At 37.6% G+C, this 13,578-nt stretch overlaps 2 protein-coding genes across 2 annotated transcripts in view; one reads left to right on the forward strand and one right to left on the reverse strand.

Moving 5' to 3' along the window:
• cacna2d3 (calcium channel, voltage dependent, alpha2/delta subunit 3) overlaps window positions 1–3,369 on the forward strand; it is a 50,238-nt gene extending 46,869 nt beyond the window's left edge. The window contains exons 34-39 of the mRNA XM_041783282.1: window positions 243–283; window positions 687–742; window positions 887–1,004; window positions 1,170–1,282; window positions 2,313–2,395; window positions 2,945–3,369. Coding sequence (XP_041639216.1) covers window positions 243–283; window positions 687–742; window positions 887–1,004; window positions 1,170–1,282; window positions 2,313–2,395; window positions 2,945–3,037 — 504 coding nt within the window. The 3' untranslated portion in view covers window positions 3,038–3,369. The remainder of the gene's footprint in view (window positions 1–242; window positions 284–686; window positions 743–886; window positions 1,005–1,169; window positions 1,283–2,312; window positions 2,396–2,944) is intronic.
• A 1,628-nt stretch (window positions 3,370–4,997) lies between these two features.
• si:ch211-11c3.9 lies at window positions 4,998–12,231 on the reverse strand. Its single transcript, XM_041783739.1, has 12 exons — window positions 12,175–12,231; window positions 11,523–11,549; window positions 11,131–11,409; window positions 10,708–11,004; window positions 9,661–9,972; window positions 8,598–8,657; window positions 8,309–8,368; window positions 8,129–8,194; window positions 7,514–7,576; window positions 7,272–7,373; window positions 6,008–6,048; window positions 4,998–5,218 (listed from the first exon to the last, which is right to left on the reverse strand). Exons 1-12 carry the CDS (start codon window positions 12,206–12,208, stop codon window positions 5,129–5,131), a joined length of 1,431 nt encoding a protein of 476 aa, XP_041639673.1. The 5' UTR covers window positions 12,209–12,231; the 3' UTR covers window positions 4,998–5,128.
• Between the last annotated feature and the right edge of the window lie 1,347 nt (window positions 12,232–13,578).

Raw genomic sequence — 13,578 nt, forward strand, 5'->3', positions numbered from 1 at the left:
TGTTTTTTTTGTTTTTTTAATAAAAAGAAGCAGGATGGAACGAAAGTTGCTCTACCAGAACTGGGATGAGTCAGGAAAGGATTTTTTCATGTCTGGCCTGGATTAATGTGATTATTTCTGTAAGAGTGGGATTTGCCTCTAGTCCTGAGTGTAGCACTCTCATTATGAACTTTAGACAGTGTTAATTATGGCTTCATGCAGCACACAGACTCTGACATGTTATACTATTCTTTCTTTTTCAGCCTTTCTCTGTGGTCAAGTGGCTTCTGACTGAACTTGTCATGTAAGAGAAACACAAATCTAAAAAAAACTCCATGATATAGGCGTTATGTAAACATCTTACAATGTAAAGAATAGGGCATTGCTGAATGAAAGGGAATCATAAATGACTAATAATGTTTAATAAGACCTAAATGGTTATAGAGATAGAGGGTAAGCTTCTAGGCATTGTTTTGATTCAATCAGCCAAGTGATTCAGCTAAGAAATTACAGGACTCCTTACATAGCAATTTAATTTGGCTCTGGTTTTTAGACAGTCATTTAATGTATTTATAAGCTATTTATATCCTTTTATACAAACAAACCACTAGGTACTAATACCTGTCCTTTAGCATATTTATTATTTTATCTGACAAAAGTCACTGTAAACCTAGGCTTTAATAACATTTTTGTGTTTTTCTCTCAAGTTTCCTGTTAGAATTCAACCTGTACAGCTGGTGGAACGTAGATTTCACAGTCAAAGGTAACTGCATGTCACCTGAGCGGTGTTTTGCTGTTTTTTTGTGAGGAAGAGACGTGAATGTGAGCCTGAAACTTCCTCTGTCAATCTGTGGCTTTATCAGTGTCTGTGGTTCATTCAGTTCCACTTGCATTCTCAAACCTTCAGCTCAGAGACCTCGGGGTAAAACCATGATGGTGCCATGTGACACAGAATATCCAGCCTTTGTCTCTGAACGCACAATCAAAGAAACAACAGGCAACATAGACTGTGACGGCTGTATGAGGTACGACTTTTTCACTTGTTGACCTCCGTTAACTAATAACAGACATAACTCTTAATATGGACCTAATATTCCTCATGGAATATGGACTTTACTCAAAAGTTGTGTGCCCCAGTTTTCAGTCTAATTGAATAACATTTCATCTTCAATCTGTTTGTGTCTCTGCAGATCTTTTGTCATACAGCAGATCCCCAGCAGTAACCTCTTCATGGTTGTGGTGGATAACAAGTGTGACTGCAGCAGTGCTCCTCCAGTGACCATGGATCCCATTGAGATCATGTATATCCTTTTTTAAGGAGTCACAGGTGTTTGATAATGCGCACCGTTTCTTAGTAAGATCGTGAGAATAATTTTGAGTTCCTGACAGTGAGATTTATTTCTTTTCCTCTTTAAGTCCCTGTAAAGTGAAACCAACATTTTGTATCTTAACACACTAGATATGTTGGAATAAGGTTGCTGTAAACATGTGATGACAGATGATTAAAAGAAGTAGACTGGCTTTGTCTCCCTCAAAGCAGCCACAGTTCAAACCCTCCTGTCTGTTCACAGCTATGCACAAGTTTGGTAAAGTATTCGATGATAGACACGTTTAATTCCTGTCTAGTTGGTCACAATTAAAGCCTCCAATACTAATGAGCATTGAAGGCTTTTGTTAGAAGAGCAACATCAGTGTTTTCAGCAGCAACTTAACAACAAAGATGTCTCATAAATGGGAAAAAGACATACTTTCTCATTACTCAGAAAATTAAATATTAGGAACACCTGAAGAGTTTAATACAAGGTGAGAAAATGAAACTGAGACTTTTAGCACTGAACTGTCTGCCTTTAATGACATAAATGTGATTGTGTCTCTGGTAGCTTAAAAAAGGGGAGTTGTAACACTGCAGCAGAACAGACAGAGGATTCCTCCTGTCAGGCTGTAGCGTTTTGTTTTGTTTTTTATTTTAGAGGATTGTATTTCTCATGAGTGTGTCCTCAGCTCATTTAGCTGACATGCCCACACCATCCTAGACCTGATATTATTGCCTTCTTTTTCATTGTTCTGAAGCTCGATTTTATACACTAAGACTTCATTTTCATTACTCAGATTTGGTCTGGTGGTTCATAACACGGTGGCCTGTCATACAAAAAAAAAAAAAAAAAACTAAAATACAGATTTTTTAAATCACTTTACAGGGACTTTAAGGCCCATTTTATTTCTTCTCTCTAGTTGTGTGCCATAACAGTTAAGTTTCAAAACAGACTTAATCACTTGTGTTTGAGATGCTTTGAATTGTCCCTGATGTATTCTAATCCTTGACACCTTTGAACACAACGAGTCGCTGAAATGTGACAGACTGAAGTTTCAGAAGGACAGAAAAAAGCCTGAATCATGTCATGCTTTCCACCCTGAGGTATGAGAGTGTTTGTTTGCATGTAATTTGAGTCAAAGTCCATATAGGCTTTAAAGTAAAATTAATACTGGAACAAAGGGACAAAAAGTTAGCTTAAAATAACTTTAACTGTAGAAAGTCTTTCCGGCCAGAGGCAATGACTCTTCGGAGTCTTTGTTTGTTTGGTAAGCTCATCCTGACAGCAAATCTGGTGATGCTGTTTGCTGCTTCAGGTAGAAGAATAGTCTGGCAGATAAAGCCCATCAAAATGAAAACTTGTTTTAACAGTTTAGGAAAGCACATCTATTTGGCGGTTTTTCAGAGCCTCTAGTTAGTAGATGTTTTCCCTTTTTATTTTGCTAAGCTAATTATCCTTTTATTGCACATACATGAGAGTGGTATCAATCTTGCTGTGGCATAACCTTTGGTTTGTCGAGGTGTACCCGTACTATTTTGTTGTAAATTTAAGCCATTGTTGTCTAATTTTAATTGTTTTTTCTAGATGTAGTTTATATCAGTTTGATCAAAAAACACCATTTGCATGTATAACAGGACTCTGTGTTTGTCCAGGAGAATGCGATGGAGTGTGGTTCAGCAACACGCCTCTCCAGTTGTCTTGCAGCGGCTCTGCTGCCTCTGATAGCAGTGACGATCAGCAGGTGACCATCAGCAGCCGGACTAGACTTCAGTAAGGACTAAATCAACAAGAAGATGCTTTTACATGGCCAACCAGAAATGAACTTAGTCACACCTCTGCAACAGGCAGCGCTCTGCTGAGTACAAACCTTTATCAGTAGCACTGAGACTCGCATCCATTAATGCAGAACACTTCAGTAATGTGGTGCAGGTAAAGAAAATGGGGGGTTGTTTAGATTCTGCTGAGAGCATAGCAGACAGCTCACCATCTTTTATACTGTAGGTGAAAGAACAGTCAACAGCTTGCAGTAGGAGTACAGGCATTTCTTGTCAAAATATAAAATAATTCCTCTGTGTAAGGGATAAAAGCCAGATGTCTAATATGTTTATTTCTTTGGAAAAAAGAGGACAGCTTGTGTAAGAGTCTGCAGAATGTAAAATGCACTTTTGTTATGTGTGAAAGAATGCAGAGAAGTCTGTTTTTGGCAGTGAAATGTTAAAATAAAAATGAACAGTGCTTTCATAGGTTTCTGTATTTATATAATTTAATTTTTATTTTGTAAGTCCGTTATTTTTCATGTCAGTGATATTATGGATCCTATAAAGTATCTGAGACAACACAAAAGTTGACCTCGCTTTATTCTGCCATTTCCCGTCTTGTTTGAAAGCCGAAGACAAACTAAAGATGCATGAAGACGAAGATCACCGAATGTTACATTGATGTCTCCAGCCATTATTTGTCAATGTGACCACATCCTCTTAACCTCGTGTTTGAGAAAGCTTCTAAAGAAATAAAAGAAATATTTTCCTTCATTTACCCTCTCTGTTATTTTCAGGTGTGTGTGGATGTGGTGGTGACCCATCATCAAATCTTTATACATGGAAAATGAATGACACTGAAACTAAAGAGACTTTATAGATGTATAAAAGAATTTACATTTAGCTTTTCTACATAATTCTGTTAAAATAACACAAAGCATAAAACTAAAGGCCAGGTCATTCAGTACATCATTGTGTAAAGCAGCAATTCTATAGATAAATACAAATTTGAAGTCTGAGGCTAAATATACAAAGTTAAAAAAAAACATCCAGGATTCATCAGCATCCAGCAAAACAGTTCACCAACTTTCTCATCATGGAAAATGAGGAAAAAAGATGTCCTTGAAAATCTTGTTTAAACATTTTCTTTTGAAAGGGGTGATTGATGTCCAGGATCATAGCATAAAAGTGACAGTAGTATTAACCCCTTATTGGGTACTCATTAAAATACTTGGAAATTCAAAATTTTAATCCCAGAGTATTTGTGGTAGACATTTCAATACTTTTTAATTTGTCCCTCGTATTCATTTTTTTAGTACAATAAAATATTCATTTAAGAAGATCTGGTGAAGTTGCTTTGAGATTTTGATTTCTTTTAGAGGCTAGACATGACTAGCTTTAGATTCACATATGTCAATTTTAGCAGTGATGAGACTCGCAGTGAAAACAAAACCTGATTTGTCATTTAAGTTTAATAAACCTGTTGTACTGATGCTAAACTGTCTAAAATCACATATATTTTACTATTTATGCCATTTATTTTTTCCTTATAATTCTACCAGAAAATGTAAAAAATCCCACAAATATTAAATTTGTGTATTAATTTAAGCAGAAATAAGGCTGACAGTAAAAATAGAAACCTGATATAAACCACTTAAGTATAATATAAACTGTTGTAAAGCTGAAGAAAAATCCTACTTATTTTTTAAATTCTACCTTGAAAATATATGGGACTAATGGTGAAATTTAAGGGTAAAGTGTGAAGAAATTCTGTTTGTGTTCATGCACACAACTTACACCAATAAATTCAAGATATTTAAGTGTTAATGGGGCTTAGGAAAGAGGGGGAACCCGCCACACTGGAAAATATGTAGCTATAAGTTTGAGTAGAACCAGAGACATTCTCAGTCTTTGTATTTCAAATTTAAAGTTTTACTTGAGATTTAATTTCATGTTGGAGAAATAAAAATCTTTAAGTAGAAATAAATCCTCAAAGTAGCCTAAGAATAAACCTCTGATGACATTATACTGGTGAAATGGTTAAATTCAGAGCATCTCCTCGGGCCGTAAGCTTTGCCGTCAGTGTGCCCCCACAGAGCTGTACAGCATGTCATTCAGGGCTGTTTCAGCAGGCTGATCTGTGATTGTGGAGTAATAACACGAGTCGTACTGCGAAAGAAGAGTAAAGATACTTAATTTTAGCATCTAGTATTAATATTCATGGAACATGCATTCTGAAGCCCAGTTCAGACCAAAGATTCACTTTTGACAATTGCAGCAGGTTAAGTGAGCTGTTTCAGCTCAAATCAGAACATCAGATAGTGTTGCCTGCGATCTCGGTCAGATCGCTAACAGCTGGTTTTGGATGTGCAAGCAAATAAATGGGAAATGGAAGTCTTGTTTGTTGGGTCATTAACACCATCAAATATTTGTTCAGTGCTGAGTTAATTGGATAAAATCATGCTGTAAATTTTGGATCTCATTTGAAAAAACTTTTTACATGGAAACTTCAGCCTGATAAACACTCCCTCCATCAGATGTGCACATAAGAAAGACATTCAGAGCTATCAGCTTATGTGCTTATCTGAGAGAAAAGCTGTAGTAATGAAATTTGTCTGTGGAAAAACTATTGTTTTGGAAAATATCTAGACAAAGACTGAGCAAGTAATGGTGTTTATGCTTACATTTGCTGTGAAATTTCACAGCTACACTCAGGGCTGCCTACAGAATTGGCTGGGCCCCTGACAAACCCAGTGAATGGACCCTCCTAAATTGTTATTTATGAATTCTATCAATACATGTATGTAGGATCAGTAGCATCCTGGCTAACCGTAACTTCATTGACTGACTTGAAATGACTGGTATGTAGCAGCACAGCCTGTTGGAGACAGCTGTGAGTTTTAACTAAGAATCTTTGGTCAGAACTGAGCCTCACACTACCTCTAATGTCAGACTTACATGTGGATTCTGCAACTCCTGCTTTTGTGGTTCTTCTGGACCTGTTAGTAAAAAACAAAACAAAACAAAACAGACAGTGTTGGTAAAGTTTGTCATTGAGTTGCAAAGTCTGTAGCACACAAGGGTCCCTGAGTTTCCTTCACATACAAATGTGAAAATAAGTTAGCAGTCCAACTCGTGAGATTTTCAAAATGTACTGGTTAGGTACGGTGTAATTTAAAGACCAGTGCACGGTGTTTCAGTAGTGAGTAGTCATGAGAAAGAGTGCAAGGCATGAAGACAAGAGGCTGTTTTTGGCTCAGTGCATCAGTGGTCTACCACATGTCATTTATTTTCACTTCAGGTTTCAGGTTTGGCTTGTTTGCTCAAGAGAAGCTGATAATTTCCCCAAATATCTCTGCATGTGATAAACTCATGCTGACTTATTCAATCATGGCCCTAACTAAATCAGTTGGTTATGGTTCTATTTCTAAATTAATTTTCAACCCTAAACTTTAAAGCTGCTGTGAGAAGCTTTTGGGTGATAAAGGAACAGACTGGAGCCAACACTGAGGCGACAGACAGTCAAGATAACTTCAGACATTATTCACATATACTAATATATACTGATACACACGTAACTGACTGACTGTATTTCACCCTTACAATAAAAAACGTTTTTTGTCAAACAAAAGAAGCTCACATAAAAGACAGTATCAGTGAAAAGAGGTACCACAGGGAGTGCCAAAATCAACACAAACTACAAGATCCTCACAGGAGCATTAAGATGAAATGATTGTTCTTGCAGCTTCCACAGCTTACAAGGATTCAACCACTGAATGCACTTCAGTGAGGAGTACTTTGACCTTTTTGCTAAATATAGATGGTTCATAGGTGCTCCCTGGATTAACAAAGTAGCTGTTTTAGCTTTTCACAAAATCCAGATAGATTAAAGTCACTGTATATCAGACACAGTGAGATTTAGTCTGGCAGGGATCCTCTCCCTAGTGGTGTAAAAGTAAATATGAAAGCTTTAGGCTATGAAGGAAGAGGCTGGGGTGGTGGAGGTGCAGCTTGGCCAGCAGCAGCGCAGTGTGAGAGTTGATGAATCTGTGCAAAGGATGTCTTATTTAAATGGATCACTTTTTTGAGAGAGATAATTGACTGGTAGAGAGTGGTAGAGACGGAGTGGTCAGCTGATTGGTCTATGACCTTTATGTCCTGTCAGAACTGATATTAGGATTAATATATCTTTATTTTATCAGGTAATAAAAGACATTCTCACCAGCCTTTCGTCTGTTACAGAGAACTGCAGACACAATCAACATGACGCCCACAGCTACTCCACAACCAGCAGCTACTGCTGCAGACTTCCATATCCACTTTCCTGCTTTGAAACAACAGAGGTCAGTTTCACTTCTTACACCATTTGGAAAGAACATTTTCTCTGCATAAATACACGACAATTCAGCCACCGAAACCATTTTAGTAAGAAGATGAAAATGTTAAAGAAAGACACATTCTCACCTGAAGGTAAATCCTGACGAGGTTCAGGCGAGGCCTTGTCTCTCATGTTAGCTGAAGTTAAACCTGGTAAGAACAAGGACAAAAATCTCTTTTCATGTAGGGAAATCTGCTTTATCATCAACTTCTGCATTCAAAAGTGAAATATCTGTTTCCTGAAAAATAAAAAATTATTGACTAGCCTCCTGAGACCTGAGTTTTTATTTATTTTATCTCTCCTACCTATTTAGGATTATAGGACCCCGATATGTGTCCTAACTATATCACAACAAGTAGTTTAAAAAAAATGGATGTCCCCATATGAGGATCAAAACCAAACATTGTACTTCTTTGTACTCGAGTTCATATAGATATCAGTGCACATGAAGGCTTAAGTTACACATGTATGAGCAAATCCATCAGTGACATCTACAGGAGATCCAATAAGCAGCCATTGCTTTAGTCTGGCTGATGTTCAGGATGCTCACGCTTTCATTTGGAATTTCCCCTTGTGGGACCAATAAAGGAATATCTTATCTTATCTTAAACACCGTTATGGTTTCCATATGATTATTGAACAGACTGTAGATCAACACAACAGTAACTGCCAAATGTTGAAAAACTAAATAATTACGTCACCTGGGGATGGTTTAGCTGACATTGAGATAGTGGAGCCAACAGTGCTTGGTGTGTCAACAGTCAGAGCTGGTGGATGAAGATAAAGACCTTTCAGAATTTCAGTATTTCTCAAAATCATTAAAACACACATGGAATCTGAGGAATTGAAGGTATGAATAGATATATACATGCATGTATTACCTGTGGTTTGTTTTACAGAGGTAACAGCAGTTGTGGTACAAGGCTCTTCAGTTTTCTGCCCTGATGAAGAAAACATTTAAAGCCTTTAAATCAGAAAATGTAGTCAGGTATTTGTAATATCTTTTTATGCTATTGTTTATTTTTGTGGGGTACGACTGTAGAGAGAGACAGGGAGTGTTGAGAGAAGAGAGTGAGGCAGCAATAGTTAAGAGTAAAAGTGTGTACATTTGGCAGACGCTCTAAAAAATTGCTTCCTGTATTTCTATTTAGAAACGTAACATTGTTCTACCTGTGGTCAAAGTAGAAGTAGGCATAGCTGTGGTTGTGTGTGACTCTATTTCCACAATATCTAGAATGAAAGAAGGCAGAATTAGACCAGACATGATCACATATGAGACCACTGTATTAATGCAATCAATTCCGTAGTTAATTCAACAAAAGTGATCAATTAAAGAGTTTTGGGGCACAGATAGAAAAGGTCCTGTCTCCACAACCTTTTGTCCTGGTTCTCTGGATGGACAAAAGGTGTTGGTCAGATTACCTTAGTTCTCTGAAGGTGTGGTATAGGGACAGGAGTTCTGGGGCAAACCTATGTGGTGCCTTATAAACAAACAGTAGGATCTTGAAATTGATTCTTTATGTAACAGGTATCCAGTGTAGGGAGGAAAGAATGGATGTATGTGCTCTGTCTTTTCACATTGTAAGAGCTCCTGCTGCTGCGTTGTAGACAAGTTAAAGCCAAGATGAACAGGAGTGTGAGATACCAAAAATATAGTAGATTACAGTAATCGAGACTGGATGAAATGAATGCATGGATTCATTTTTCTAAGTCAAAGGTGCCAAGAAGCGGTTTGTGTTTGGAGATGATGCAGAATTGCATGAAACTAACTTTAACTACATGATTTATTTGTTTGTAAAACTTTAAACATGAATCAGATATGACACCAAGATTTTTTGGATGTGGTTTTTACAGAGATAGATAGTGGACCAAGATGAGGTGAGATGCTGTGGACCAAATAAGATTTTCTTTTTTTTCTATAGTAGATAAAGGAAACTTGTGTCTTGAAGACAGTTATTGAGGTCATGTAGGTTGGTATGATTGTTAGATTGGGTATCATCTGCATAAAGCTGAAAAGAGATAGTGTTATGGTTAATTCAACCCAGCGGGAACAAATAGATGGAGAAAAGAATTGGACCAAGTGGAACCTGGGAGTACACCAAGATTTCCAATGATTGCTCCAATTTCTCTTTTGTGTGTCTCCAGGTTTTTACTGTCAAAATGACTTTAAAATACTTAATCGACTTCAGAGGATGTGGTGCAGCAGTGAATCATGAACTGTTTTCAGACTCACCTGTCAAGCTGTATCCATCACTACGAGGAGACAAAGAGCTGGGTCCACTTCTTATTGTGTAATCACAGCTGGCATCTTTCAGCTGAACTGAACTCAGCTGTCTCAGCAAACTAGAAATTTTGACACTGAACTGGCAGAGTGACTGTTGTTTTGGGCTTGTTTTACTCTTTATGTTAGTTGTTTTAAATGGGTGACTCGATTCTCCAAGGTACAGGTTACATCTTGTGTCACGATGAGCAGATCCAGGCAGAGAGCAGGTGAAGATGACAAGTTCACCAGGAAAATGATCAAGACTCAGCTCTGGTTTCTGACCTACAAAAAGAAGAATGGAGACTCTTTGAAGAACAAATGCACTTGTTCTACCTCTCATACTGCCAGTCTGTCACCTAAACACTACTGAAACTCCCAGAAATCCAACAGTGACACAGCACTTCACTATAATAATGATGATCTTACAAAATAACTCCATCATCATTACCAAAATTTTGATAGCTACAAAACTAATAATCGATCAAATACATCTAGATGCATGGATGTTCTATGAGGAAATGCTCCCACAGTTTCTTAGCTTCATTTTCCTAAGTAATTTGTGGATGATTCCTTTAACAACTGGTCTTTACTGTCATGTCCCCCCAGTGCTGCAACAGTACAAAATAATCACAGAGCAGTTATAACTAACTCATCAGAGATGATGATAACTGCATGCAATATCGTGGCCTGTGGTCTGGTTAATAGATGGCCTCAAAATAAATGCATTTTCTCTAGAAAAACAGCTTTTCATCAACAGATAACATGACAAATGAGCCAGGCTCTCAAGGAAAATGGTATATTATTCATTACAGGAAAACTGAGTAAGAAAAATGACAATGCATGACCCCTTAAATCTTCTGTAACTATCCTCTCTACTCTCTGGTGGTATTTGAATGTGAGCTAAGGTGTCATTGTCTTTGGTTTGTAACTCCTGAAAGTACTGAAAAAACATTTTCTTGTGTTTTCATGCTTCATCAACACATAAATCTCTTGTAAAGAAGAGAAACAGTCACTCACGGTGTATAGTGATGGAGGATGCTGCACTGTGTGGAGATGGAGAGTCTTCCTCTCTGAGCCTCACAGTGTAAAAACATGTTAGTTTAACCTCAACAGGTGAACTCTGATGTGCCATCTTCAGCAGATCACTTCCTGTCAGAGTCTGCACACAAGAGAGTCCTCCAACAGGTCCTCCACCCACAGTGATGAAAAAACAGTGAGACACAGACACAGATGATGGAGGCTGACAGTTCAGTGTGACTGAGTCCATCTCATTGATCACAGCCTGATTCAGCGTCAGTGTTGGTGGAAGAGAAGCTGAAAACGTAAGACGAAGATGATTGAATAACAGAGTAACATTTATTAGGATAAAATGATTGGTTAAATATATAAGACGATAGCAGTGGTCAGATCTGTTAATTTCTCTGTGTGATGTTCACTCACTTCTGATGATGATGGAGGACATGTGACTCTCAGGAGATGAAGACCCTTTCAGGTAAAAACACGACACACTCACAGCAGCAGGTGAACTCTGTTGTGATATCTTCAGCAGCTCTGTTCCTGTCAGAGTCTGCACACAAGGGAAACGTTTGGCCGGCCGTCCTCTTATAAAGTGAAAATAACACTCAGACAATGAAAGTGATGGTGGAGGCTGACAGTTCAGCGTGACTGAGTCTGTGTCTGTGATCACTGCTGGATTCACTGTCAGTGTTGGTGGAAGATCTGAGAAATTAAGAGAACATAATGAGAGTGTTAAACAGATTATTAGAATAAAGAAAATGTACTTCACAGCTGGAGAATGTAAACAAAATTAGATGTAAACCTCAAAGACTGACCGTTAGCTTTCAGCTGAGGAAATGAACCTGTCAAAGAAAAGTGTGTTAAAAATAAAACACATGAATTAATAAAATAAACTCTTACTAATATCATATTTCTCCACACTTTGTGTTAAACTTGCTATTAGTCAAAGGGTTCCACAGGGATCTGTCCCGGGCCCCCAGCTATTTTCTCTCTACTTGGCAGCACTGGAGCACTGAGGTCTTTATTCATACTTTTGTGTCATCTTGGTTTGATTATTTTGCCAATATTGTTCTTGACTAACCTGACCAATTCATACACTGAATAGTCCCAGACATTAGGCCCATATGTTTAGTTGAAGCACTTAAAACAAAAGAAAGACCCAGGTGTTAAGACTGAATATGAGTCCAGAGTTGGTTTTACATATCCCTGGTGTCCTGTCATAGAGCTGTGATACGTTTTATAATTCTCTTTTTTTTGCAAGGGTATTTTTTTTTTTTTGCTTCTTTTAATTATCCACTTTTATCATTTTTTAAGCACTGTATGTATTATTACTATTTTCAGAGTATCATGAAGCATGATGAGTCCAGCACTGATGGTCTTAAATATCGATCAATCTGGTTATCTATCTTTGATAGGTGACAAATGTTAAAAAATTATTAAAAAGAACAGAATTAAGGTTAAACTTACACACAAAGATGATCATCAGGAGAAACCCAGCCATGATGAAGCTCAACGATGTGACTGTTTAATAATCATTGGCAGACTGCGTCTATGTGTCTGACTGCATGGACTTTAAGTGTCATTTTGCAGAACATCATCTCACCCAAACCACAGCAGGGTTGATTCACACAGACTGACAGGCCACAAACACAAAAACCATCATGAAAAAAAAGATGTCCACTGTGTTAGCTAACTGGGTCAGAAAATGTTTTTATTTTTGTGCCTTCTCATAGTTTGACTGACTTCTTCCTTCCCTTAAATAGGAGCAATAATCATCAAATTAAATAGCACACACTTTAACTCACATCTAAGTTTCACTTTCCTGTTTTGAAGTAGATTTCTGACTAAAAGAGAGCTGACTGAAGCTTCAATTAGACTACTCATAAACACACATTCAATAACAGGAAGTATAAAGTTTAAGTATTTACTGGACAGTTTTAACATCAATGTAATCAGTGCAAATAAAATTCAGATATTTTAAATATTAAAAAACACAGGTACTGCATGCCAAAAATATGCAAAAAACATCAGAATTTTTGCAGCCAAACTGAACATCCTGTTCGGTCCCCATGCATAATCAAGGATAAGCAGTGTATGTAACAGACAGATGAGTGTATGGCAGATAGATCCTCATGTCTTGGCTCTAGCCCTCCACCAGAGAGCATGGGTGTACAACAAATCTCAACATTCAGCAGACTTGTCTCCAGAGATTACCCTTCACAGAATAACTCAGCATTAGTTAAGGTAGGACACTACAGTCAGTTTAAAAGAGGTCCAACAGTCAGTTCAATCAGAGGATGAGTTGTAGTGAAAGAAGGAAATTCATTCTCTCTGCAGTTTCTTTGGTTCAGAGATGTTTAGTAATTCAGCCTGTCAACATGCAGCTCTATCTGCAAAATTCACACATGTAAATATTTGACATACTCTGAACTGTATGCCCCTCAGCAGAAGAATGGACCAATGAAATGGTCAAGATTTCACTGTGTGAGCACATGAAAGGAAGAATGAATGCATGAGGGAGGAAAACTGAGACATGAGGTCAAGTTACAATAGATGATGAAGTAAATTGTACTTGTCTAAGGCAGTTTTTTTTCTATTAGGGAGAGGATGTCACATTTTAATGTCTTGTGCAGGACCTGTGACAGAATGGTGCACTTTTTAAAATTGTTTGAAAATGAATAAAATGTTGAATAAAACACACACACACATATTAGGAACATAAACTCAGGTGTGTCTCCTTCATTTGTCACCTCGTCACAACTTCTCAAACCTTAGCAGTCAAGAATCACACCTGCTTGACATTACAGTGGGCTATCTTTGTTACATGAAAGCATGAAAACAAAGCCATGTTTGCATTGTAATCTCTGTGTG

The sequence above is a fragment of the Cheilinus undulatus genome, linkage group 3, assembly GCF_018320785.1.
Source record: "Cheilinus undulatus linkage group 3, ASM1832078v1, whole genome shotgun sequence".
NCBI lineage: Eukaryota > Metazoa > Chordata > Actinopteri > Labriformes > Labridae > Cheilinus > Cheilinus undulatus.

What these genes read in the sequence shown, in the direction of transcription:
- si:ch211-11c3.9 (XM_041783739.1), bottom strand. Translation starts at nt 12,208, where the DNA reads ATGGCTGGGTTTCTCCTGATGATCATCTTTGTGT. An exon ending in TCCTCAGCTGAAAGCTAACG is followed by an intron (nt 11,410 to 11,522) that starts GTCAGTCTTTGA and finishes TTAATTTCTCAG; the next exon opens with ATCTTCCACCAACACTGACA. An exon ending in TACTTCTACTTTGACCACAG is followed by an intron (nt 8,369 to 8,597) that starts GTAGAACAATGT and finishes TTTCTTCATCAG; the next exon opens with GGCAGAAAACTGAAGAGCCT.